General features: G+C 42.1%; 1 protein-coding gene and 1 non-coding gene across 2 annotated transcripts; both read left to right on the top strand.

Annotated features, from left to right (window-relative positions):
* The first annotated feature begins 1,492 nt into the window (after positions 1–1,492).
* PPP1R17 (protein phosphatase 1 regulatory subunit 17) lies at positions 1,493–13,081 on the top strand. The gene is made up of 4 exons (XM_059932727.1): positions 1,493–1,574; positions 5,297–5,449; positions 6,792–6,944; positions 13,011–13,081. Exons 1-4 carry the CDS (start codon positions 1,493–1,495, stop codon positions 13,079–13,081), a joined length of 459 nt encoding a protein of 152 aa, XP_059788710.1.
* A 4,965-nt stretch (positions 13,082–18,046) lies between these two features.
* On the top strand, positions 18,047–18,153 carry LOC132372270 (U6 spliceosomal RNA). The gene has a single exon (XR_009505140.1). It is a non-coding gene; the product is annotated as a U6 spliceosomal RNA (small nuclear RNA).
* The last annotated feature ends 7,021 nt before the right edge of the window (positions 18,154–25,174 follow it).

The following is a 25,174-nucleotide window of genomic DNA, read 5'->3' as shown; positions in this document are numbered from 1 at the left end:
CACAGGCCGTATCTGAATGACTTTGCCTCCAGACCCCAACACTGAGCCCACTCATCCTGAATGATGGTCCCATAGCTTTCCTCTTCACGCAAGCAGGTAGGGGCCGGCCACCCAAGTTAACAGCATACTTCCTTATGGTCCCAGGGAGTTGGCAGTCTCTATACAAACACTAAAAACAATGGTCTGAATTGATTTCTGCTGAAGTCACTCAGTGAAGTCAGTCTGCTCAGAATGACACTAAAAGCTGCCTCAAGTAATCCGTTAATGGCTCCATCTGCTACACAATGATCTCAGCTTGTAGGAGGAGAGGCCCTCTAGCCTTCCCAGAGAACACTGGCTTATTCCTCAGAAGACAACTGAGTTGAACTAATGCTGTGAGCTTGAAATGTTAACACAATTGATCTGTGTGTTCCTCTGCATGCCAGTGATCCAAGAATCTCAAGAAAAAAGGATCAGTTGGGTCATTTTAATCTTATTCCTCTCCAACCATTCTTGCTATGGTAGGACATGAGTAATAAATTACCTAAAAGAAACAGAATATAGGCAGACTCTAATGAAGACTTCCTATAAATCTCAACTAATGCATTTCTCATTCAGACCTGACACATGTCCATTCTGAATTTCTACTCCTTCTGGACAATGGCTACAACTAATAGCTCTGAAAAATTCAATGGATTTGCGGTTTAGGAAAAATGGGCGATGGGGGGAGGAGGAAGAGGAAACAGATTTGCTATAACATCAGAAATCTCTAGGGAGAAAATAATAAAGATCCATTTCAAGACCTAGATTTTTTCCTACCACATCTCTACGACTGTTATAATATGGATAGGGAAGAAGTCTCATTACTTCATAGTTATAAGCATGTAATTGTAGAAAACCAGAAGCCTGGTTCAACTTCGATTCAAAGGAACCACTGTATTAAGAGTCTTGGGTCTCTAGTGGAAGTCTTCAGAAATGGAGATGGATCCAAGCTTGGCTATTTAATAGTTGTGTGACTAAATAAATTAATTAAATGTTCTGATCCTCAGTTTCCTCACCTGTGAAGTAGGCATAATCTCACTTTGCAGAACTCAACAGAAAAAAATACAGGCAAGGTTTAATCAAGATTTTCTGTAACTCCCAGCTAACTCTTTTCTAATTCAGACTTTACAAGTGTTCATTCTTGAAACTCCCACAGTGCTTCTGAAAGACAGCAAATATTGAACATTTGATACATGACAATTACTGATAATCCGTGTGTGTGTGTGTGTGTGTGTGTGTGTGTGTGTGTGTGTGATTCATTTATTTTGGCTTAAATCTTAACTTTAGAGCTTCTAGTAGCTAAGTAGAAGAAGCAGACTTTAACTATAGGATTGAATTGAGAACATAGTAGTAAGTGCTCAGTAGATATACTTATTTAATAAGTGAGTGAATAAACAGAAGAGGTACTAATGGACTTGTTTCTATACTTCTGTGGTGCTGGAGAAGAAGTCCACACACGGGTCCTCCTTTGATGATGTCCACTGAGCAAATGCAGCCACTGGAGCTCTCAGAAGACAGACTGGACAAGCGTGACCCTCGTTGTGGCCACTTAGGTAAATGCTCCAGTGTTAATGTCAATGGTGAAAGTCAGGAAGGGAACATCTCTGCCATTCAGTTTGCAAGCAAGTCAGAGGGAGGCCCCCTGAAACCTGATAGTTTGTGACTTCTGATGACAGCCAACACCAGATGGACGGGCAGATAGCCATGGGTCTGTGGGGTCTGCCATGTAAATATTAGCTGAAGCACTGCAGAGAAGTTCATTAGAATTAAAAAAAGAGGGGAAAGGCATTGTCCTCTTTTTTGGGTCTGACAGAGTCCCAGGCAGAGCATTTTTGAGGCAATAAATGGAATGTGACATTATAGCTTGTTTCCAGTACTTCCCGGCACACTTACACCCCATGTGCAGTGCCAATAAAATATTTCAAATATCTCTCTTTGCCTATCAAGACAGAATTTTAAATAGCCTTTTTCTGTTTATTGTCAATCTGTTTCCTTTCCAGAACTGACTTTTTGCATAACCTTTGTAATGAAAATACCAGAAACGTTTCTGCCTCTACCCATTTCTAAAAATGAGACACTCAGACTTTTGATGGATGGGCCTTTTGCATATTCATAGCCTTTGTTTATGCCTCGCCTGGTTATGACTCCCCTTGCCTCCCCTCTCCCCATTTACCATCAAGATATTTTATATTCAGGATTTCTCCAAAAATAGGAAAAAAGGCAATTGAAGTAAAAGTCAAAATTGAAGGAAATGTCTTGCTTTTGTACGGTGCCCTGAATCGCTTCTTGGGGTTGAATGGTGACGCATGACTGGTCCACAGCCAGCCTGTACTTCCAGAGACCCCACAGCCAGGCAGCACCCATTCTGAGCCACTTTAATGCATTCAACAAATGTCTACGGTATGTATAATATGGGGGGAAATGAACTGTGCTCTGTGGTAATAAATTTTTAAAATTACATTTTCCACCCGGCATTAAGATACATAGACTCAAGAGCCTGGGTTTAATCCTGATGCCATAACCTGCCAGCAGTGGAATCTTCAGCCTTTTAGCTGGCCTTCTAAACCTCAGTTTCCTCATCTGCAAGTTAGGGATAATTGTACCTCTCCTCGTGGGCATGGTGTAAGAACTAAATGAGATAATATATTCAGGATGGTGTGAATATTTAACAGCTGGTAAAACACAGACATTGACGAATCAGAAAAGGTGTTGGTCCATCCCACACACTAAAATGAGGTGAAATCACCTAGTACATAAATAGTACTCAATAAAGCCCCCTTCTCATCTCCTTTTTTTGCATGCATGTAAACATAAAATCATATAGTCCAATGCCTTACACATAGGACAATTTCAATAAATGCTTATTGAGATGATTGGATGAAATTATTAAAATCTCCTAGATAAAAGGAAATATTTATTACTACTAAATATGGCTGAAGAATGATGCTGTTTGATTTTTTGGTTATGTATTATGATCTGATGAGGCAGGCATAATGATATACAGTTACTAAATATTTCTGATAGTTGGTTCCTCACACGTATTGGGTTTTCTAAAACAAAGGATCATCCAGATATAACATCCAATAGACCATAAGTAACTTGGAAGCAAGGTCCATTTCCTACTTTTCTTTTTAGTCCTAGCCAATGCCGGCATATACAGTAGAGGTTTAATCAATATTTGTTGAATAAATAAATGAATGAATGACACAGGTTACGTCTAGACCCACAAAAGTGAAGTGAAAAGGTATGGCACATTTAATCCACAATATTTTAAAGAAAGTGACCTGAATATTTTCATAAACAAAAGAAAGAGAAAGAGAGGAAAGACAAAAGGGAGGAAGGAAAAAAGGAAGGAAGGAATGGAGGGAGGGAGGGAGGGAAGGATTAAAAAAATCCAATTACTCTCTGAATTTCCCCAACATCATTCATAGTTGTAAATCTAGCCAGACAGTATCCAGGCCATAGTGAGTTTCCAGAGAAGACAAATAGCTTCACTGCCTTGCAGCTTCTTTGAATCCTAACGGGATAGCTCCTTATCCATAATATGTTTGAGTTCATTCATTCAAGCATACATTCAACAAATATTTAGTCATTGTTGCTAAGGAGATAAAACACAAGACACCTGTCATAAAAGATGGCCAAGAAGATATGTATAAGTAATCATTAGATCACCCTTTAAAGGTGTTAGCATGAGTAAAAATGCTGTGGATACTTAGAAAATGAGAAAGGACACCCAGGACTCGGGTTAATAAGAAAAGACAATGATGGGGTGGGAGTGGGAGGGTTTGGCTTTCCTCTGAGCCTTGGAGAAAGTATTGGGGGTAAGCAATGGCCAGAGTGAACATTTTTTGAGGATCTGAAATATATCAAATGTTTTACCATCATTAACAAATTTAGTTCTCTCTCTCTCTCCCTTTCTCTCTCTTTCTCTCTCTTCTTTCTCTCACTCTCTCACACACACACACACACTGATTTAATATTATCCTCATCTTAAAATTTGAGAGAATATTAAAGTTCCTAGAAATGAAGCCCCTCCCCAACAAAAAAGGAAAAAAAAAGAAATTATGGCCCAAGTTCTCAGAACTAACAAGAAACTGAGTCAGGATTTGAACTTAGATCAGTCTAACTCTACTTATTTATCCATTCAGCAAGCATTTATTGGTGGGAGAGGCAAATAAGAATAAAATTGTCAAAAGGATATATAATCTTTAATCTCCAAGAAGGCTCCATCTAGAGCAGGAGATAAATCATTACGGAATGAACAAATGCTAGAACAGTGACAGAGGCGCTCAAAGGACAGCAACATAAACCAAAGCACAGAGGAGTAAAATGGAACAGAGAGAATACTTTAATGGGCAAGGGGTGATCAGATCGGATTAATTACATACAATGACATCTGATGGACATGATGTAGAATCCAGGCTTCAAAAGCTCTGGTGAGGTAATGCAGGGGACTGAGGAAAATAAAGAGATGAATAAGAAGATGTGAGGACCTGGGGTTAGGATGGGCAAATAGGAGAATTGCAAAGCCAGGGGGCAGGGTAAAGACCAATGCTGATATACACACTACTATATATAAAATAGATAATCAACAAGGACCTACTACTGTATAGCACAGGGAACTCTACTCACTACTCTGTAATAACCTATATGGGGAAAGAATCTGAAAAAGAATAGATATATGTATATGTATAACTGAATCACTTTGCTGGACACCTGAAACTAACACAACATTGTAAATCAACTATACTCCAATATAAAATAAAAATTTTTTGAAAAGACCAATGCTGAAGTGTAAGCGTGAATCACTGGTGTGACTTGGCCAGTCATAGAAATGAAGGCAGTGAGGAACAGACCGAGAACCCAACTACAAGACCAAAGAGAGCACAAGACGCCGTACTGGCCCTTGGGCTCTCCAAAGAGAATAAGGCTTGAGCAAAGGAAATTGGGAAGGAGCATTTGGCACCTGTTGTCCCATCAGAAATGTAACTTAAACCCACTCTGTGCCTTGCTTAACTATATTTTAAAATTCCTCTTTGCCTTGATTATCCATCCCATTTAAGCTCTCTCCATTTGGAATTTTACAGAATTCTAGTTTTATTACATGATTTATACATGTAAAGTCCGCTGTAGAAGAGGCCACAATAAATAAATACTTTTCTTTTTCAGACCAAACGACTTCTACTCCTATCATCAGGTATAATAGGAATCCAACCAGTCCGTGACTGGACTCTTATGTAATATTCTTTTTTTCTTTGCGTCTTGTCAAAATCAGATGACCTTTCAGACCAGTTTATTAAGGACTGTGATCTCAAAAAGAAGCCAAGAAAAGGGAAAAATGTACAAGTCACCCTGAATGTTGAGTCAGACCAGAAAAAACCAAGGAGAAAAGATACACCGGCCCTGCACATCCCACCTTTCATACCAGGTAATGGACAATGAGGTCAGTTTGCACATCTGTAAAAGGGAACTGCTTGCCTCTAGATCACATTGGTCTTACAGTTTTTTCCTTAAATATTTGGATGTTTTTAAATCACTGTTACAATCTCTACATTTGTCTTAGTTATGATAAGGCCAGCCACTATAACATATATATATATATATCTATATATATATATATATCTATATATATATATCTATATATATATATATATATAGATATAGATATAGATATATAGTCCAAAATATTAGTGGATAACGCAATACAAGTTTACTTTTCCCTCATCAGTGGAAGTTGGGGGCGGGGGAGGCAGGCTGTGCTCCAAACTGTCCCGCGGGGACTCGAGTCGATGGACATCATCAGTACACGGCTTCTAAAGTCACCGTAGGCATCCAGCAGGCCCAGGGCAGACAGAGTGGAGGACTGGCAAGCCTACAAGTGGCACACACACTTCCTTCCATCACAACCCTCACCCGACTGCAAGGGAGGCCGAGAAATGCAGCCCAGCTGTGTGCCCAGAAGAGCGAAACAGTCTGGTGAACAGCTAACGAGTCTCTATAACAACCGTGCATGTGACACGTGACACTCTCTTGTTTCCAAACGTTTTGTTTCGTCTTATTTCCTTTACCCCTTCCCTCCAGGCCGTTTATTTAACGTCCTCTCTATTCACAACCCACTCGGGGGGATACAAAACAAATAGAACACAGAGCGTTCTGAAAAGGAACTTTCAGTTTTATAAGAAATAAGAGAAACACATAAACAGCTGAAATACACAGCAAGAAGTAACATCATAACGGAGGTCCTCAGATAAGGACCCTGGGAGCTCAGTGTGGATACTTTTATAGCGGAGGCTGTTTTCAGAGAGTTTTCTCCATTCTACAGATGGAGAAAACTGTCACGCAGAGAAGAGAGGAGAGTAGGCAGGTAGGGGGAAGTAGAGGACTAATTAAGTCAGTGAAGAGTGTAGCCCGTGGCTTATGGAACAGCAAAGGCCCCATTGCTCTAATGGGGGTGGACTTTGGCAGCAGACGGACCTGGGCTCCATTCCTCAGGCACATGTCTTTGCCTCACTTTCCTCAGCGAGTGGACGGTGGTAGTAATATTAAATTGCTCAGGGTTTTGTGAGGCTAAAATGAAATCAGGCATGTAAAATCCTTTGCACAAACGATGTTCTCTAGTGTAGCCTCAATAAATACTAATTCTTATTTTAAAGAAACTGCTTTTATTAAGATGTTTGAAAAGGTCTATTGACTACCATCACCAGGTGTATGTGCAAATATGGATGCATGTATTTGACCCTGTTTCTCCCTCTGTTCCCCTAATTATGCAGGTGTGCTTTCAGAACATTTAATTAAAAGATACGATGTCCAAGAGAGACATCCAAAAGGCAAAATGAGTCCAGCTCTTCATAATACTGACCTGGAACAGAAAAAGCCAAGGAGAAAAGACACACCTGCCCTGCACGTGTCCCCCTTTGCAGCAGGTAAAAGAGCTGGTGCAGGGCATTTTCAGGGGGTGATGGAAACAGGTCAAGAGCCTTACCATCTGGAGGTGTCAGAGGCATGGCCTTTGTCCTGGTCCAGAAATCTGTGTCTCAAAGAAGTGCCCAGGGGAGGAGTAGCATTTACTGCTGCCTTTCAGGTTTTCCTTCATTGGCCGCTCCCGTGGGGCTGACTTGGAGCTGGGTGAGGATCAGAGCATAACTCGTGCTTCAGCAGAACTGGTCGAATTCACTGAGCCAATGAAATAGAAATGTCAGTGGGTTTAAATACCCTCCTCCCCAGTCTTCCAGGAATCTTGCATTCTATGGCTGACAGCTGAGTCTCCCAAGACACCTGGATATACTTACCAAATCCTCAAAAGAAGAGAAAGGGTGAAAGGGAGAGAAAGAGAGCTGCAGAAATAATGATAGCTCTCCTAATATGTGTCAAATCAAACCAAAAAATCTTGCTGAACTATGTGCACAACCCCACGTTATAGGGCAGGGCAGCCAGCGTGTGAGGTATAGTCTAGTCCCTGAGAATTTTATGTACAGATTGGGGAGAAAGACATATACAATCACGGTTAGAGTATAAGACGGAGTGCGTGTTTGTTTTATATAGGTAGTTGGGGGTGGGAGAATGGCGGAAGAGAAAATGTGCTAATGTTTACTGAAACCCTACTTAATGTTAGCTACTGAGTTTAGATGTCTTGTGGATTTTCAAAAATCAACTGAATAACACAATAACTATTATCTCACTTTACAGTTAAAAAAATTGAGAGAGAATTTAAGTAACTTAGCTACTCTAAAGTCTTCTGTTGATGAAATTGATAGATGGATGGCTGATTGCCTAATTGATGATGGGATGATTAGAATGATTGATGAATGGATCAAATTATGCTCACGTTCAAACACTATTACATGACAGAGCTGGGGCTCCCGTCCAGGTCTGTCTCATCTGTGAGCGGTTTTTCATTGCACCATGCTATGGTTTGGACTGGTAGCATTTTAGCAATCCAGAAGGGACACTTGGAGGAGATGAGATTTAGTCATTATTATAAAACTGTGTTTTCCCATTATTGCATCTAACAACAAAATTGAAAGACGACTCAGAACACATCATGAAAAGACAGTCAGGGGATCAGACAGGTTTACTGACCTCTGAGAAGAGCCAGGCAAGGCGGAATGGAGCATGAGGAGACACTTGTCTGGAGAAATGGACCAAGGACCAGTTGGGAGGGTCTGAACCTGCCTCGGCCATGTTTCTCATAGGTTACATGCATCCCTACCTATACCGATCCTTCAACCCATCACACATTTCCTCCAAGCTCTGCCTCTGTCCAAATTCTAGTCACCTTTTAAGATTCAGCCAGCTTAAAGTCTCTGCCAAAAGACCCCTCCAAGGCCAAAATGAATATTTTTTATTCTGAACTAACTCTGTATTAGAGCTGGGCATGCAAATACCAAGACTTTGCCCTCTCTTTTGGTATTGTCCTTATTGTTTTTGTTGCTGTTGTTGTAGCTGTTATTTAAATTAACTTACATCAAAGACTTTTTCGATGAAGTCATGAGAATTGGCCTGGGATTGCCCTGTGTTGCTGGTATTCACCTTGATATCTGGTCCAGTGCCTCCTATATAGCCGCGCTCAATAAGTATCTGTTCATTAGATATTCCATTTGGCAATCATGATTTAGCAGTTTCAAGTTCTCCATTAGGAGACTGATTATTTTCTACTCATTCTTATATTTGTTTTTACTGAAGTCCTTCTAGGGGAAGACTTAGTAGAGGAACAAAAATACTGACGGTCAGAGTTACCTTAGTACACAGCACTGAACATGGGCTTTGGAGTCAGACAGGTGTAGGTTTGATCTCTGGTTCTGCTGCATTCTAGCTTTGTGACCTTGGGAAACAGACTATAAGAGCCTCCTTCATTTCATCCATCTCTGAAAGGAGAACCATAAAATCTGTCTCCCAAGGTTGTTAACACAATTAATTAAAGTATATAAAGCACCTAACACACTTCCTGGCTTATTGAAAGTCCTCAATAAATGTGAGTTCACCTCTATCCTCTTTTCAAACTTATATTCTTTTTTTTTTTAACATCTTTATTGGAGTATAATTGCTTTACAGTAGTGTGTTAGTTTCTCCTTTATAACAAAGTGAATCAGCTATACATAAACATATATCCCCGTATCCCCTCCCTCTTGCGTCTCCCTCCCACCCTCCCTATCCCACCCCTCCAGGTGGTCACAAAGCACCGAGCTGATCTCCCTGTGCTATGCGGCTGCTTCCCACTAGCTATCTATTTTACATTTGGTAGTGTTTATATGTCCATGCCACTCTCTCACTTCGTCCCAGCTTACCCTTCCCCCTCCCCGTGTCCTCAAGAACCTTATATTCTTTGAGGTAAGTTAAACCATTTCTTAAAGGTGAGAATTTTTCTAGTCACAGTGTTTTACCACTCCATAGAGCCCTGCTGATTCAAGGAACTTCCTAAACTGTTCAGCTCTATTTCTCTGGGAATGGAGGCTGCTTACGTCCCAGTATCGACATCCTAAGAGAGCAGCTTCCCGGACAAATAAAAAATGTTTATCAAACAGTGCAAAGTACACAAGAGTTGGAGCAGTGGCCTGTATACATTGCGGAATTCATTGAATCAGCAAATCTTTGGGTTGCAAGTATTTGCAATTATAGATAGTGTTCTATGATTCTAGCTTTCATTAGCATATTAGCTGAAGTACTTTATTTTTGAAGAGCCTTTTAGTATCTAAAGATTTGGCAGTAATCGAAATGCTAGTTAAGCTGATAAGAATAGAGCCTTCAGCAGATGTTCAGAGAGACACACTGGTTCTAATAAGGGTCTTGAGAGGAACTCACAGGAAAATGCACTCCAGAGACATCGCCTCTCATTAGCCCTTGGCAAGTGAAGGCTGGACAGGGATTCAGTCTCTTCTTTAAATCTCTAGCTAACTACCCTCATTCCCTGAGGTTAATGAGCTTCTGTGACAGCTTCCAGCCATCAGACAACTCCTCTGAGCAGTGAGGAGTCATCTCGGGCTTCCTTGCCAGCCCAAGCTTTGCTCTCCATGTGACCCACAGTTGCCAGGGCCAAGGAACAGCAGGGCAGGGAGCGCTGGTTTGGGATTGGTCAGTTCTGTGTAGCCGAGACCTGCTTAAGAGGAAGCGAAGTCTTCAGTTGAGGCCTGTGGCAAAAGGAACTGGAGGAAGTAATGAATAATGAGGCTGCAAGCATTGAAGAGAAGCTTCCTGAAAAATTGGCCCATGAGCTGTGAACACTTGGAGATCAAAGCTCAATATGGTACTTGTAGAAAGGAGCCTGATGTGTCCTTTGAAAGTGACACCTCTTCTGTCCTGCCGGGAATAGAGCGCTCTCTCTGGTGTGGTTTACCAAGAGCGGTGGTGTCTTAGCCCTGGCTGCCTTAGATCTGCACACATCTGTAATGCAGGTGACTGGCTTTAGATGGTGCTCTGGCTCGGATCATGGCCTAAAACAGCTTGCTGCAGGGCTAACTGACCCTTTAGAGACCTTGGGCTAACAGCTTTGGCCTTAAAAACACATCAAGCTCTAAGAAGCAACCAAGTGCCCTAAACTCCTCTACATAGAGAGTGGAAGGGAAAGAAGTGGCATTTTTCTAAATCCCTACTATATTCCAAGTCTTGTGCTAGATGTTAGAATATCCTTTGAGAATCTCATAGTTTGGTAAGGAGACGGATGTCTTGTCCAATGATTCCTACAATGTGTAAAGTTCTTTAACAGAGGTTCATGTAAGGTGTGATTGAAGCATAAAAGAATGTTGGGCTAAATCTATCTTGGCAGGATCACCCCGTGTGGGAGATACAAATTATGTTTCCTCCAGTTTTACAGACGAATAAACTGAGGCTCAGACAGGTTAAGTGACCTGCTCCAAGTTCAGTGGCCAATGAAGGGAAAGCTTTCTGGCTCTAGAGCTCATTTCTCCAATAATACACCTCTGCTTATACAGGAAAATGTGAGGGTCAGGACTGGGTTAAATCAGATAGACTAGTGTTTGTCGAATCTCATTCATCTTCAAATGACCAAAGCCATGATATGAAGCATGAAGGATAAGCACACAGTGATGACATATAGATGCTACTGATTTAAGCCTCATCCTGAGCAATGATATCCATGAAATCAAGATTTTGATAATCTACCATATATTTTTTCATTATAAGACATTAAAATGAATGCTTAATTATACTAATATAAATTCTAGTTCACCTTCCACTTGAAAGTATCTCCTGTGTCCCTGTGGAAAACCTAGCCCACTTTGGGAAGGGCTGACCTTGATGATTTAACAGCTTCCTCCCTTCCCTGAAATCCCAGGATTTTTTTTTTTTTTTTTTTTTTGGCCCAGATGCTTGTACAACTAAGTGTCAAGGATACTTAAAATAACCAGAAAATTGACTAGGATCTGGGAATTTAAAGGCTCCTGTCCACATTGAATCCACCCAAATTTGGTGTAATGTGAAGAAATATCAAGGAAGGAAGGATGGTATGCTTGGGGGTAACTCTATGTTCTTCTATCAAGATAGCCTTAATTCTAAATTAAAATCCAAACCTCTGTGCAACTGGTATAAGAGAAAATATCTCCCACTCTGTTTCATAAGTGATTTATGCAAAAGCCTTATTTTCAGCCAGACTCTTGAAATTGTTTTTCTCCTCCAATAAATATCAGCTAATTGGTAAAGAACCCATATGAACAAACTAGGGACTGAATCAAATGAATAGTCATGAAGATCAACACATAGTTTTCATCAATTTGCCACTGTTGAATGGATCCCAGTGTTGTAGAAAGGCCCCTTGTGGTGCACAGCTTTCCTCCCTCGAGTTTAGATCTTTATGAAATGCTTCATGCACAGAAAGGTCTCTAATTCTGAGAAGGGTGGGGAGTGATTCAAGGCAGCGGTGGGAAAACAAAGCTGACTGACCGGAGTGGGATGACAGAAACCATGGAGGACTGGCCCTGAACCACAGCTCCCTTTCCTTTTGTTAGAACAACCGATTTCACAATTCACAGGATGAGCAGAACCATCCAGCCCTCCTTGGATGGTTTTTTCTGGGCTGATCAGTCCAGAAAATGGTGCTCAGGCTTCTGAATTCCACAGACTAGTAGACTTTTAAAAACAAGATATTGTGAGCCTAACATAGGGATAGCAACTTCGAATTTTGCCTAGTAAGGAGACTGACAAGACAACCATCTAACACCCCTAAAATTTCGTAAAAGAAAGGATATTTTAATCCCCAAAATAAGAAAAAGAATCATCTCAAAATAAAGGACAGTTTTTTAAATTGTAGCCATATAGCTGTATGAAAAAAATTCACTGCATTTTCCTTATTTTCTCGTTTTGCTCTAAACCACATAAAATTTATCATCTACCAGCACTGACATTCAGAAGCAGCATGTTCAGAGTCTCAGCTCAATATTTCCCCCAGATGTTAGTAAAATATGTTTAGTTTGACTTCATGAGGCTTACCAGTTCTTTTCAAAGGGAAAACAAACTAGTAAGTTGTGAAAGGAAAGGAAGAACTAAGTTGCTCATGGCTGTAGCACTGTGCTAAGAATTATTACATACTTCTCATTTAGTTGTCACAATAACCCTTTATATAAATATTAATGCCCTCATTTTACGTACAAGAAAACTTAGGTCTGAAGGTGTTATCTGGCCCAACACAGATTAAGTGCTGAATGAGTCCGAAGCAGTTAGACTCCAAAATCCATATGCTTGCCATCCTACTGCTGTAAGCTTAAATGTAGAACGTAGAGAAGGGAGTGAAAGTTGCCTCTGACTCCTAGGTTGAGCATCTTTTATAACCATAATGGTGTTCTCACTGAGCCACAGATCCTCTGGGAAGGCCAAATAAGGCCCCTCAGCTCCCTCTCTCTCTGTTGGCACCTTTAGCAGTTAGCTTTGCAGACATTAAAACGTTTCTGCGTTGCCATGCTCCTGTGTACTGTCTATGCTGTAAGGTCGTCTAATATTTTAATTAGAGGCACTTAATTGCAGATCTGTGCTTTGTTTTGCAGGTGTGACACTGCTCAGGGACGAGAGACCCAAAGTGATCATGGAAGATGATGAAAAAGATGGTGACAAATAGCTATTTAAAGATATTTCCCCTAAGACCACCTGTAAATAGGTTAGATTGGTTCCCTACGGCGACCTAGAAAAAATAGACTTGTTTCTGCTCTCATTTTGTCATAGTCTGCCTTTAAGATCCAGACACATTTTCCCCAGGAGGCATACTATATCAGATTGCCAGTCACCTCTTTGTCTTCCTCTTCTTTTTTGAATCTGGTTTCTATTCCCACTTCTTGAGTTTTCATTTTCTGATGCAGTGGAAAGGAAGCAGATCATCCTAACCTGGGAGATAACAGGGAAAGCTTTAGTGCTCAGCGTCTGCCTCTTCTGGAACAATTCGTGGAGCAAAGAGCATGGATAACATGGGAATCCTTTATTTCTTGGCTTATGCTGCTGGGCAAGACTTGACTTCACATCATCCAAATACTAGTTCAAGTTGGGGCTCCCTGTTGCCAGTTAGGGAAATGAGAATGTTTGGGTTCTGACTCACTGATTGCTTTGGAGAACATGGTCTTTTATCTCTTTTATCCTTTCTCAAGAGTCCAAGTGTCTCTTGTGACATACCTAGCTAAGATCCTTGTAACTGATACCCTAAAAGTGAATATGTGAGCTGGGGGAGTCAACCCAACTAACTATGCCTTGACTGAAAACACTGCAGATAGAGGGTGCCAGTCTATCTGGGAAGCTTAGCAATATACCCTATTTATTTTTTTAAATGTTTCTTAACCATTTTTTCCTGAAATTTTGTGAGTTGTGTCACAAACGACCATTACTAATGATAGGTATAATACCAATGTTTGTGATGAATTTACTTTTTAAAAACTTAATTAAGATCAATGGAAGGCCATACCTATACTTTTAGCAATCTCACTTATTTAGACCCCAATGTGCTTTCTTGGATGTGAGGGAAAGATGTGGCATTAGCTAGTGAGCAGGAGTCTATGTATGACCCCTGCCCCAGCCTGCAGTCTGTGAGTGCCATGAGAAGGTTTTGCACGAGGGCCTCATCATCTATCAGGTGATGGACATGGGGAAAAACGAAAGCTGTCGTTCAAAGGTATAAAGGTGGATATTCAAACAGATGCTGCCTAAGTGATAATTTGGAAGCTCCGTATACACCCTGACTCCAATAATTTGTTAATCCCTTCTGCCTTTCTGTCCTTCTCACAAATGTGGAAAAGATACAGGACCCTGCTGGTAATAAAGATGCTTCTGGTAATAAGATGCATCGCTATGTCCGGGTGCATTTCTCCTAAAAATACCCTATTTTACACTTATAAATACCCTTTATTACACTTATAAAGAGAAGAGGTTGCAAAAGAGACTCAAGGATTGTTTTGTTTGTTTTTGACCCACAGAGGTTTACAAATGTTTGAATCAACCATTAATATTTAATAATCTAATCAGGAGAATTTACATAAAATCCCAGATTTCCAGATTCTCTTGAGAAACCATCTCAAGGTCTGGCAACCTGAGCCTGATTTAGAAGCGTGGCGACCATCAGCGGGCACTGAGCACCAGATACCCTTTTAGGAGAAATATACATTCTCCAGCTCTCCATCTACCCCACCTGGCGTATTTCACCCACTGACTTCACCCTCCAGCCTTCACGTTTGAGTCTGGAACCCCTGGTGAAGACCCATACTTTGTGCCCCTAATGATCTCTCCCTCTTTGATCCCAGTACTCCACTTTTACTAGCGGTGGCCCCAATCACAGCTTTGGGAAGAGGGGAGCAAGATTGTGGCCAGGCTGCTGGTTGAAGCATAAGTGGTGAAATAGGCCACCATAAAGTCTTTAAGAAGCCAAATGCAATTACACGTATGTGGATAAGAGGATTACATCACCACCCAGGGATCCTTAGTAAGAAAACACAGATTAACTCTTGTTCTATCAGCTTTGCCGTACAAGCACGGGGTACAAGCACGGGGTACCTGCAGCCATGCCCACCGGTTGTGCCCAATAAACTCACAGGTGCTCAGAAAAGCTCTCCTCATTTCTGACTTCTGGGGTGGGGTGGAAAGTAGACTGGCTGTTGAAGAGACGAAGGTCTTGGGTTCTTGCCCCAACTGTGCAACACTGAGCAAGTCCCTGGATTTCTCTCAGCCTGTCTCTTAATCTTGAAAATGAGGATAATAATCCCCACTTTGCCTTCATAGTCTGAGAATCAAATGAGATAATATAAGGCAAAGGATGTAGTAAGCTTAAAAGCCTTATTCGTCTGTAACAGGATAATTTTAAGACATTTTCAGAGTGAGGACTGTGCCTTTTCTATTGCCAAACCCCCATTGCCTGGGTATTAAATCAGTAGCAATTATGTGGACTTGAATCAGAGCCTATGAAGAAATACTTCAAGTAGGGAGTCACTTGCATAGCCTTAACTGAAAGACCAGCCTTCCTCTTTCCAGGAAGATGGTCTTTGTAATCCTCCCAGCCTCAAAGAAGCACTCACAGAAATGGTGAGGGACAAAGCCAGTCAGAATATCTAACCAACGCTGGAACTGGGCGATTTGGATTGAAGCCAAATCTCCCTCACCTGCCTTGATGCATGTAGCCCTTTTCTAGGCAGGTAAATTAGAGGTTTAATGATTAGGATTACATTCGGATTAAAGTAGTTTTCAATACATTGTGAATAACTTCCCTCCAACTAAATAATCATCATATTAAGAAACTAAAGATCATTACATGGTAGCCCATTCAGAAAGAAGGCCCCAACTAAAGGCATCCCAACAGAACTGGCAAATCGGTTGGCCATCTGTTCATTCTGAAGGCATCTACCCCAAGCCCAGGCTGCCTGAGAGGAGGAGACGCTAGACATGAGACTCTGAGCTGCACGTAGCACTGGTGGCTTCATTTAAATCCAGATCCTCCTTAAAAGCTGCTGCCTGAGATCACACGGCCAGCTTCTAATGCTTAATTATCACCTGGAGAGGCCGGAGCCCATGCTGGGAAAGGACTCAAGCAGCGTTTCCTTTTAAATGCAATTAAATGAATTGCAGGCCTCCTAAGTCTGTGTTGTCCACATTGTTTTCTTAAAACAAGGATAGACTTAGATGACATATGGTTGTGAAAATAGGTTGATCGAGCACTTACTCTTCCTAGTTACATGATAGATTGTGTAGAGTCTCTGTCATCTTATGTAAATGAGGCTCCCTTGTCACTTGTAATTTCTAAGTGTGGAAGACTTACTCAGAAAACTCCCCAAGGCAGTGAATGAATGCAGAGAAAATAGATGGACTGAAACTCTCCTCCTCCTGGTCTCCTGGACACAGGATTGCCTTTGAACTGGCGTTAAGGTATCATCTTCACAGAAGTTCAGAACACAATAATGACCGTAATCCCTGACCCCCAAAAATCAGGGCAGGAGACTCTCCACAGATAAGTGTATTTACAGGGAAAACAATGTAGTATTTGAAATGGGGTCTGCCCTGGAAAAATCCAAGATACCAGCTTATTTTTCTCAAGAAGAAAGGATAGGTATTTCTTAACCTACAGTAGCAGGTCCTTCCAAGAAGATGAGATTCCTCGTCTTCAGGAGACTTGCTGAGAAGAAGCAGCAGAAAATGGAAGATAAATGAGCTCCTCTGAACCAACCTCACTCTTCCAATCTGGTGCCAAATGGGAATTTTGAGAGTTGCATAAAAACAGCGAACCACAGATCCTCACATCCTTACAATTATGTGTTAGCGCTAGGCAACAATATTTAGCCATCAAATCATGTATAATCTATATTTAAAATGTATTGTTTAATCACTATTTAAATAATGCCCTTCATGAAAAGAATAGCGTGCTGTCAGCCCTTGCATTTGTTCAATCTTTTTCCTCTATCGTCTCGTTTGATCCTGGAAAGCAATTGTAAGAAAACTAAATAGCCAAGGAAACTGACTTGGAGGAGAAACCAGGATGGAAACTCAGGCCACCGAACTCATGAGTGCTGTGATCCTGGCTGCTGGGTGTGGAGGAATGACCGCTGTGTACAACCTTCTGCAGCTCCTAGCTGCCGGGCACCCAAGGTAGTTCTTACGGGCTTGTCATGGGTCCTGGGATGGCCTTAGGGGGAAAGTGTCTGAAACATCCTCTAGTATAAGTAGAGTCAAGGTTGTGCCCCTCCTGGGGTTATATAACTAGAGCCTTTATACCAAACTGACCCTCAGTTACCAGCACGGGGCCGCCAAACAGCAGCAGTGATACAGACAAAGTCAGGTTAAGAGACAGGAGTTTGAAAGGTGTGTGAAACCTGGAGACGGGGTGGGGAGGATGTGGGATGGGGGAGACGTTGAGCCCAATGGTAGATCCAGGTTCTGGAATCTTGAATATCTGGGTGCTTTTCTTCTGCGATTTCTTTAGCAACTTACCAGAAATATTTTCTGATGACACCCTGGCTTTCCCTCCTCCCTGAACACTCTGTGGTTCCCAACTACCCCCAGAACTCAAGAGGGCACATGCTAGTGAGGGGCCCTGGAGTTTAAGCTTTATTAACTCCTTGATAAATCTGCCCCTAGAAGGCAAGAGACAGCTGTCTGCCTGTACTATGAGGGAAAGGGAGCTGCTATGAGTCTGAGCAAGTCTGGCCACCTGTTTCCTTCACACTTTTTTTGCAGTGGTTCTCAAATAGTATATATTCACCACACAATTTCATTAACCAGATTTTTTAGCAGGATGATTGCTGGAATTAAAAGGTGAATATTAATAACATAAGAGTACCCATTTCAGGAAATTCAAAAAAGAAGTCTTCCCAGAGTTCTTGTAGTGTTGATCAGGTTGTCCTTCAATGCTGAGTGACTGATACAGCTCTTTACTGCCCTGGTCAATGCTATTATAATTTCTTGGTATTGAGTTCTCACTTGTCCCGGGAAACATAGCTCTTTCCTTGATCCCTCCATCCTTTCCCCAGCCACACGTTACCTTCCCTCCCCATCCCATTGCATGACCACATGGCTCTGTGTTCCATCTGAAAGGCAGTAGCTGGAACAAAAATGAATCCCAGTGCTCGCTTCGGCAGCACATATACTAAAATTGGAACGATACAGAGAAGATTAGCATGGCCCCTGCGCAAGGATGACACGCAAATTCGTGAAGCGTTCCATATTTTTAAAAAAAAAAAAAAAAAAAAAAAAAAAAATGAATCCCACACATTCATTGAAATGAGCCATCACACATAGGAAAGGCTTGAGGCATACCAGCAAATACCCATTGCTCTAAGGCTTCTACCCAGAAAGAAAACAAGTACCATGGCCAATCCCACTCCTCCCTAAGCCCCTTAATCCCATAGGAAAGCTTCTTGCTTCCATTATCCAGTGTTTGGGGGATCCTTTTGTTGAAGGGAAATCATACTGAGAAGGCTAGTATGTAGAACACATCGAATCTGAAGAACTGAGTAGGAGTACGGTAGGAAGCCCCATGATCACCCCCTCCTTCCCTCCTTCTCCCATCACCTCCTTTGGTGGCCTTTAAGGAAACACTAGGACTTTGCCAGGCAGGGTCAGAAGCCCTGTAACTAGATAATTAAGGAGGCCAAGCATTCCTTCAGCTGCCTCCAGCATGAGAGGCCTCTGTTCACACTCAGCCCCAAGCTTCCCGTGTCCGGTGGGATGAGGGTTTTCATTGTGTGGGTAATGTATGGGTTTTAATATGCACGTCTGCAAGCTCCGTCTTTGATATACCCTGTGTATTTCTGAATAGGAGCAACGTCCCTGGCGATTCCTCAGTCTGAGCAGCAGCCAAATCTGCAGTCGCTCTCCTACAGAGCAAAGCAAAAAGCCAGCAATAAAAAAACTAAATAGCAAATCAACAGGGTGTAGTTCTTGAACAAATGCGCATTCATAATTTGTAACTGTGTAGTTATAAATCCCCTCCTAGGGCTTTGCTCTAATGACCCAAAACAGAAAGGAAGCCTTTATTTTCTTCTGCATTTGGGTATTTGGTGACAGAGCAATGTACATTTGCCAACAGTACAAATATTTTTTTTTTTTCAGTACTTTAAAAGCATTATTTCAGGTGTAGTGGAGTTCCAGAGAATCAATGCCTGATTTTACCAAACCCTGACTCTGAAAAAAATTTCTATCAGTCTATGAGATATTAATCTTAGAGAGAAAAGAGTATTCTTGGTTTCTCCCAAGAGGTTTAAAAACACAGGCTCCATCACCAAATCCCCAGTAGAATGCTTGTATGTGTATATGAGTGTATGCATATAAATCTCGACCCCAAATGTTCTTTCCAACCAAAGCCAAGCACACAATGGCTTGTCAAGAGGCAGAACATTCTGGGGTCCATTTCATTTCAATCTCAACCCTGATTGAGAGAAGTAGAGGAAGAAATCAACAGAAAGAGAATTCTAGAACAAAGATTTATGTTTGTCATTCAGAGATGATAGGATCCCAGCTACAGGGCTCATTTATTATGGTGCTGAAATTAGGAAACAACACCAAATTATTTGGAACAGCGCTGACCATAGAACTCCCTGTAATGATGGAAATGTTCTAGGTGCTGTCCAATATGGTAGGCACCTTGTGCCAACTGAGTACTTGAAATGTGGCTAATGAACTATGGAACTCAATGTTTAATTTTACTTAATTTTGAAGAATTTAAATAGTCACATGTGGGTAGTGGCTACTGTATTGGGCAATGCAGGTTTGGAATGTTAAACTGTCTACTTCAGGAGGCTGTGGTTGGAAATAGAATCAACCATCCAAGCAGTCTGATGGAGGACATGGGGCCCAGGGGAGCCTGGAGCTGCCACCTGTCCTCCAGGAAAGAAAATAAGCCAGCACTTCTCTTTGGGGTGAAGACAATCAGATCTCCCAAGGCACAACCCGTCAGCCCACAGGCCACCAGCCTGTTTCTCCCATTTGCTAATAAGGGTCATTCTAGGCCAACCAAATCCCCAAAGTATGAGAGATGCAGCATTTGTTTTATCTGGTACTGTTTTTGACTGTCTTGTTTTGGAAGTTATTTCACAGTCCTTGTAGTCAATTTTCTGTTCTGAAGTTCTGGAATTTATGTTAATTCATTTATGAATGTATTCTCTCATTCCTCAGGTGTTTATGGGTCATACACTGCCTTCTGAGCACTGAGGTTCAGAGCTAGAATCAGACACAGTCCCAGGCTTCCCTGAGCTCACACCATCCTGGAGGGAACCACCAGCAAATACCGATGACCCACTATGTCCAGTGCTGAACAAATGTCAGTCCGGGAGCCCAGAAGAGCTGTGGGGCAGGAGATGCTCAGTGTTGCCAGGGAGGTCTTAGGAGAATTCACAGAGGAGGTGAAATTTGGGCTTGCTTTGCAAAAGAATGGAAAGGAGGGAGTATTTCAGACCTAAGGACACCTGAATGAAAGCAAAGCAGGGTGGAAGCATAAGAATCTATTCCACCTCCTGTGGGGATAAATCTTTCTGCCTAGAACCTGAGTTTTGTACCTTGTGATCAGCTGGACTTGGTTTGGTTTCAGGCTCCACATCACTGACTTGGGACTTGACCTTAGACCTGCATCTTTACCTCCTTGGAGTCTTGCTTCCTCATTGGCAAAAACAAATGATACATGTAGATTTTGTTAGGTTTTTGTGAGGATTAAATGTAAAAACACTTGTGAAATTTTCTAGTCCTCATCCTGGCAAGAAGGAGGGACAAAAGTTAATTTTCTGTCTTCATTCCACTGGACAGGTAATCTTCCATGTGGGCCTTTCTGGGAAACAGCTGCCCCGGCCCAGAGAACCACTTGACAGGCCTTGTCTGGGGTTACCTTGGGTTGAATGAATTCCATTTGTTCCTTCTCGAAGGATTTGCTCTGGCAGGAATGACAAATTTCATAAAAACTCAACTCCTGATACACCACAAGTCTTCACAGGGTAGACACTTGGTGAGGAACCAGTGAGAGAAAAGAGTATGATATGTTTTGCATTTTTGAAGATTTTCTCTGTTGCATGATACTTTTAAAATTGAACAATAGCAGTAAATTTCATCTCAGCAATACCTGCGGATTTTGAATCTAAAGCACCCAGTAGGTGACACAACTGTTTCCATTGGGGAAGAATGGCTCACACCAAGGGTATTAGAGAAAGGGAGGCTACCACCCAGATAATTCCCACCCAGATTGTTGGCGGGAGGCCAGGTCCAAATCTTAAGCTCAGTCCAGTAAGGAAAACACGATCTGGCAAGTGAAGGATGCTTGGGCTCAAAAAAGGATCTCGAAAGATCTTCTCCCTATAATCCGGGATCCATAATAGCTACATAAGACAGGTTTTTCTGATTGAGTCACCTTTGGGATGCAAAAAATTTTAAACTGTCCTCAGGACAATTCTGTATAGAGAGCATGCAAACATAATTTGAGAACACAAATACACATCTGAGAAGGATGTGTGGTACAATGAGGAGCTTTGGAACCAGACCCATGGGGTACCACTAACAGCTCAGTTGTTTGCTAGCTATGCCTCCGTGGCAAGTTACTGAACCTCTCTTAGCTTCAATGTCTTCATCTGTAAAAACTGTTCGGTTATACCGCCTTTCCAGGTTGATGTGACAAGTAATTGAGATCATGCATTGGAAGCCTCTGGTTCCCTAGACATTAATTCAAACTTAGTTCACTTCTCTTTCCCATCACTATCCTCTTGGTGTCTGAGATCTTGTTTACATCATTTAGGTGGTTCACCAACAGATACTGTGCTGCACAAAGTGCACATTCAACACATACACACATGCACACACACACACACACACACACTGATGTCATCCTTTCAGCTCAATCAAAACAATTCAGGATCACTGATCTCCAATCTCAGTTCTGCTCCCTTCACTCTACTTCCTCCTCAGCCCCTTCACCGGGCAAAAAAAGAATATGAAGGATGGACAAAAAAAGAAAATGACACTGCAGAGGGGAGAAGGAAGCAACAAGTAAAGGAGACCCAAAATCTCCTGGTAGGTCAGAAGATCTAATGACTAGATCAGAAAATGCAAGGAGATTAGGGAAAATAAGATGAGAAAATTACAGGGAGGCAGACCTTAGAGGGCCTTGTAGGCCATGCACAGGACGTGGACCTTCATCGTCCCATCAACAGTCAGCCGTGGAGTGGGCATTACAGGAAGGGGTGACACTGTGGTTTGTGTTTCACTGCATGGGGGTGGGGGTGGGTGTGGATTGGGAGTTGGTCCCTGAGGGAGGCAGGTAAGGGAATCAGGAACCACCGCTGAGCAAGCCAAGCTCACGGAAACCTGCAGGACCCTAAGGATGGAAAGGGAGCCTGAGGATCAACGGGTGAGTTAGTTTAGCTCCTTTCAGAAGCTCCAGCCAATCACTGGCTAGAAATCACCTCCTAATACAACTAAGCACAACATCATTTGGGGGGTGGGAGGGAGGGAATGATACATTTTAATAAGCAGGCAAAATATTTCTAGGAATACCTTTTTCACAATACTCCAGGCATGGGCCAACCTTCCAACACGTTAACCTCTTGCCACCAGGCTGATCTGACTCACGTTCTGGCCGAGGGAGAGGGGAGAGATGGGTAGGAGGACATTACTTTCCCTGAGTGACGATTTTGCATTGTTTATTTTCCCAGAGCTCCACCCCTCCTCTGGATCTGATAAAGCAGAGAGTTACTCAGAAAGGACTCGCCCCAGTGGAGGAGGAACTATTGTTGAAAAGGGTACATCAACCCAGAGATTGATTGCCTTGCAGTGAACACACCTGTGCAGATGTTTCCACAACCACCCAGATGTTCCCGTTCACTGTGTAGGGCCAGGAAACCCAGACATGGGCTGTTGGAGGAGGAACTTTGGTGTTTCATTTTCCCAAGACATTTACCTGGGAAAGTTTGTCCATCCTGAGTCTCTACTCCTGCATGGTTTTATTCATCTTATTGTGGTACCAGTTGAATTACAATAAACAGCCGATTTTAGGCTGTTTTGGATGGACTCAGTCATTTTTTGGACACCAGTTCTGATGCTTGATTTTATGTTGTCAACTTGGGTAGGCTAACATATTCAGCGGTTTCGTCAAACACCAGTCTAGATATTGCTGTGATGTAATTTTTAGATGCGATTAATTTAAATCAGTAGACTTTTGAGTAAAGCATTGGGCCTCATCTAATAGTTGATGGACTTGAGAACAAAGACAGAGATTTCCCAAAGAGGAAGAAATTTGGACTCAAGACTGCAAAACAGAAATCCTGTCTGAGTTTCCAGGCTTCCAGCCTGCCCTACAGGTTTCAGACTTGCCAAACCCCACAACTGCATGAGCTAATTCCTCAAAACCTCTCTCTCTCTCTCTCTCTCTCTCCCTCTCTCTCTCGCTCTCTCTTTCTCATTGTGTGTGTGTGTGTGTGTGTGTGTGTGTGTGTGTGTTATTGGTTCTGTTTCTCTGAATAACTCTGATGAATATACCCACACACAGAGAGTTCTTCATTCCCACAAAATGTGTTTGGTCTATTTTAGGTTTAATAGTTAATATGGCTAAAATCAATAATGATGAACTGTAAACCCAAGGGACACCTTGTGGATTAATTGGTGGATGTTCTTGGATCTGATTCTCAAAAGAGAGGGTTAGTAGAGCCCTGAGGTCTCATCAATTAGGGGACAGGAGGACGGCTTAGATGGGTGGAAAAAGTGATTCATCTTGATACTGAGGTGAGATTGGAAGATGGTTCTATCGTTTTAGGGAAAAGTATCAGGTTCTGAGCTTGGAATTTCCATTTTTAAAGGAAAGCCATTCCATAGCTTGATTTGTCCCAAGGAAAGAATAAGAATGACTGGCATTCTGCTGATGTCCATTTTCTTTTATTCCTTAGGTGAAGATGAAAGAGTCTGTCTCAAAGGACACATAAATATTTATGAAATAAATTGACTTATGATGCCTCATTTGTCACCTCTCACAAGGACAGAGGTTGAGAGGCTCTTGTCTTCTCCTTTCGGCTCTTCTCCGATTACCTGGGTCACATCTGAGCCCCATAATTCAAGTAGTGATGCTGGGCAGGGATCTCTACTCCTGGTTATGGCTTCTGGAAGTTGCTGTCATTTGCTGGACATAGTGGACAGTTGTAGTCACCCCTCTGTGGCAGGGATGGTGAGAGGGGTGGGATCCCACTGTGATGGGACGACAAGGATGCCTAACTCACCAAGCACAGTCACACGCGGCACCTTTTAAAATAGTCTTAATTACCCTATAGGCAGAGAGTAGCTGTTATGATTCAGATTAAACAGATAAAGAGACTGAGGTACAGAGAATCAAGTCACTTGCTTAAATCCTCACAGGTAGTCAGCAGGTGTTCTAGAACTGGAGTCCTGGTTTTTGCATTGAGTTCTCCTCGATTGCTATTTCTGTTCCTGCCCTTCTGGAATTCCATGGTACAAATGTCTCCCCTAGGCATGTATCCTTTTAAAATTACTGCTAAAACACTGGCCACTAAAATGCTTCTATCATACATAAAAATGTTTTGGATATTAAAGAATTAATAAAATCTCCCTCCACCCCACGCCATCCCCATAGCCCTGGAAACTGATTAAGATGTTTTCGAAAGGCATTTATCGCACAAGTCTTTACTGAACAACTACTATGAGGAAGGTGCTGTGGGATTTGATGCTGAATAAGACTCAGCCCCCGCCCTCTAAGAGCTTAATCTTATGGGGGAGTTGAGACATGTGTACAGATCATTAGAATCACAGATATTATATCTGAATGTTAAAGGTCAGTTCACATGGTCCCCTCTCGAGTCAGAAAAGGGCCTCAAGACCTTGGCAAACTGCTGAGGTCACAGAGTAATTTAGTGAAAGGGTCTCTTGGTTCCTAGTCTGCGTCTCCACACAGCTGTTCTCTAACACAAGCCAGAGTGCTTTAAAGCCACGGTTCCCAAACTGTGCACCGAGGAAGTCTGGGGTGCCTCGGGATGTTTTAAATTTCAGAGGGAAATCCAGCAATACTTGATATCTGTCAGCCTCTGTGTGAAATGTGAGTTCCAGGTAGTTCACAGTTTCAATATGCACTGAATTTCTTTTGAGGATGTCATAGCTTTTGTAAGCTGGATTTTTGACAATTGCTGTCCTAAGCAGCAAGTATCATAAAAGATCAATACGGAACAGGAAAGGAGGGTGGTGGCGTCCAAGCTGATTCCAAGGTTTGAGAAAC

Source organism: Balaenoptera ricei, chromosome 9 (assembly GCF_028023285.1).
Source record: "Balaenoptera ricei isolate mBalRic1 chromosome 9, mBalRic1.hap2, whole genome shotgun sequence".
Taxonomy (NCBI): Eukaryota; Metazoa; Chordata; class Mammalia; order Artiodactyla; family Balaenopteridae; genus Balaenoptera; species Balaenoptera ricei.
This window is presented reverse-complemented; position numbering and strand designations above follow the sequence as displayed.

Bases quoted from the DNA above. Each gene is read 5' to 3' on its own strand.
- PPP1R17 (XM_059932727.1), top strand. From the start codon at position 1,493: ATGATGTCCACTGAGCAAATGCAGCCACTGGAGCTCTCAGAAGACAGA. The intron at 5,450-6,791 runs GTAATGGACAAT...CTAATTATGCAG, and splicing joins CATCCCACCTTTCATACCAG to GTGTGCTTTCAGAACATTTA. The intron at 6,945-13,010 runs GTAAAAGAGCTG...TTTGTTTTGCAG, and splicing joins CGTGTCCCCCTTTGCAGCAG to GTGTGACACTGCTCAGGGAC.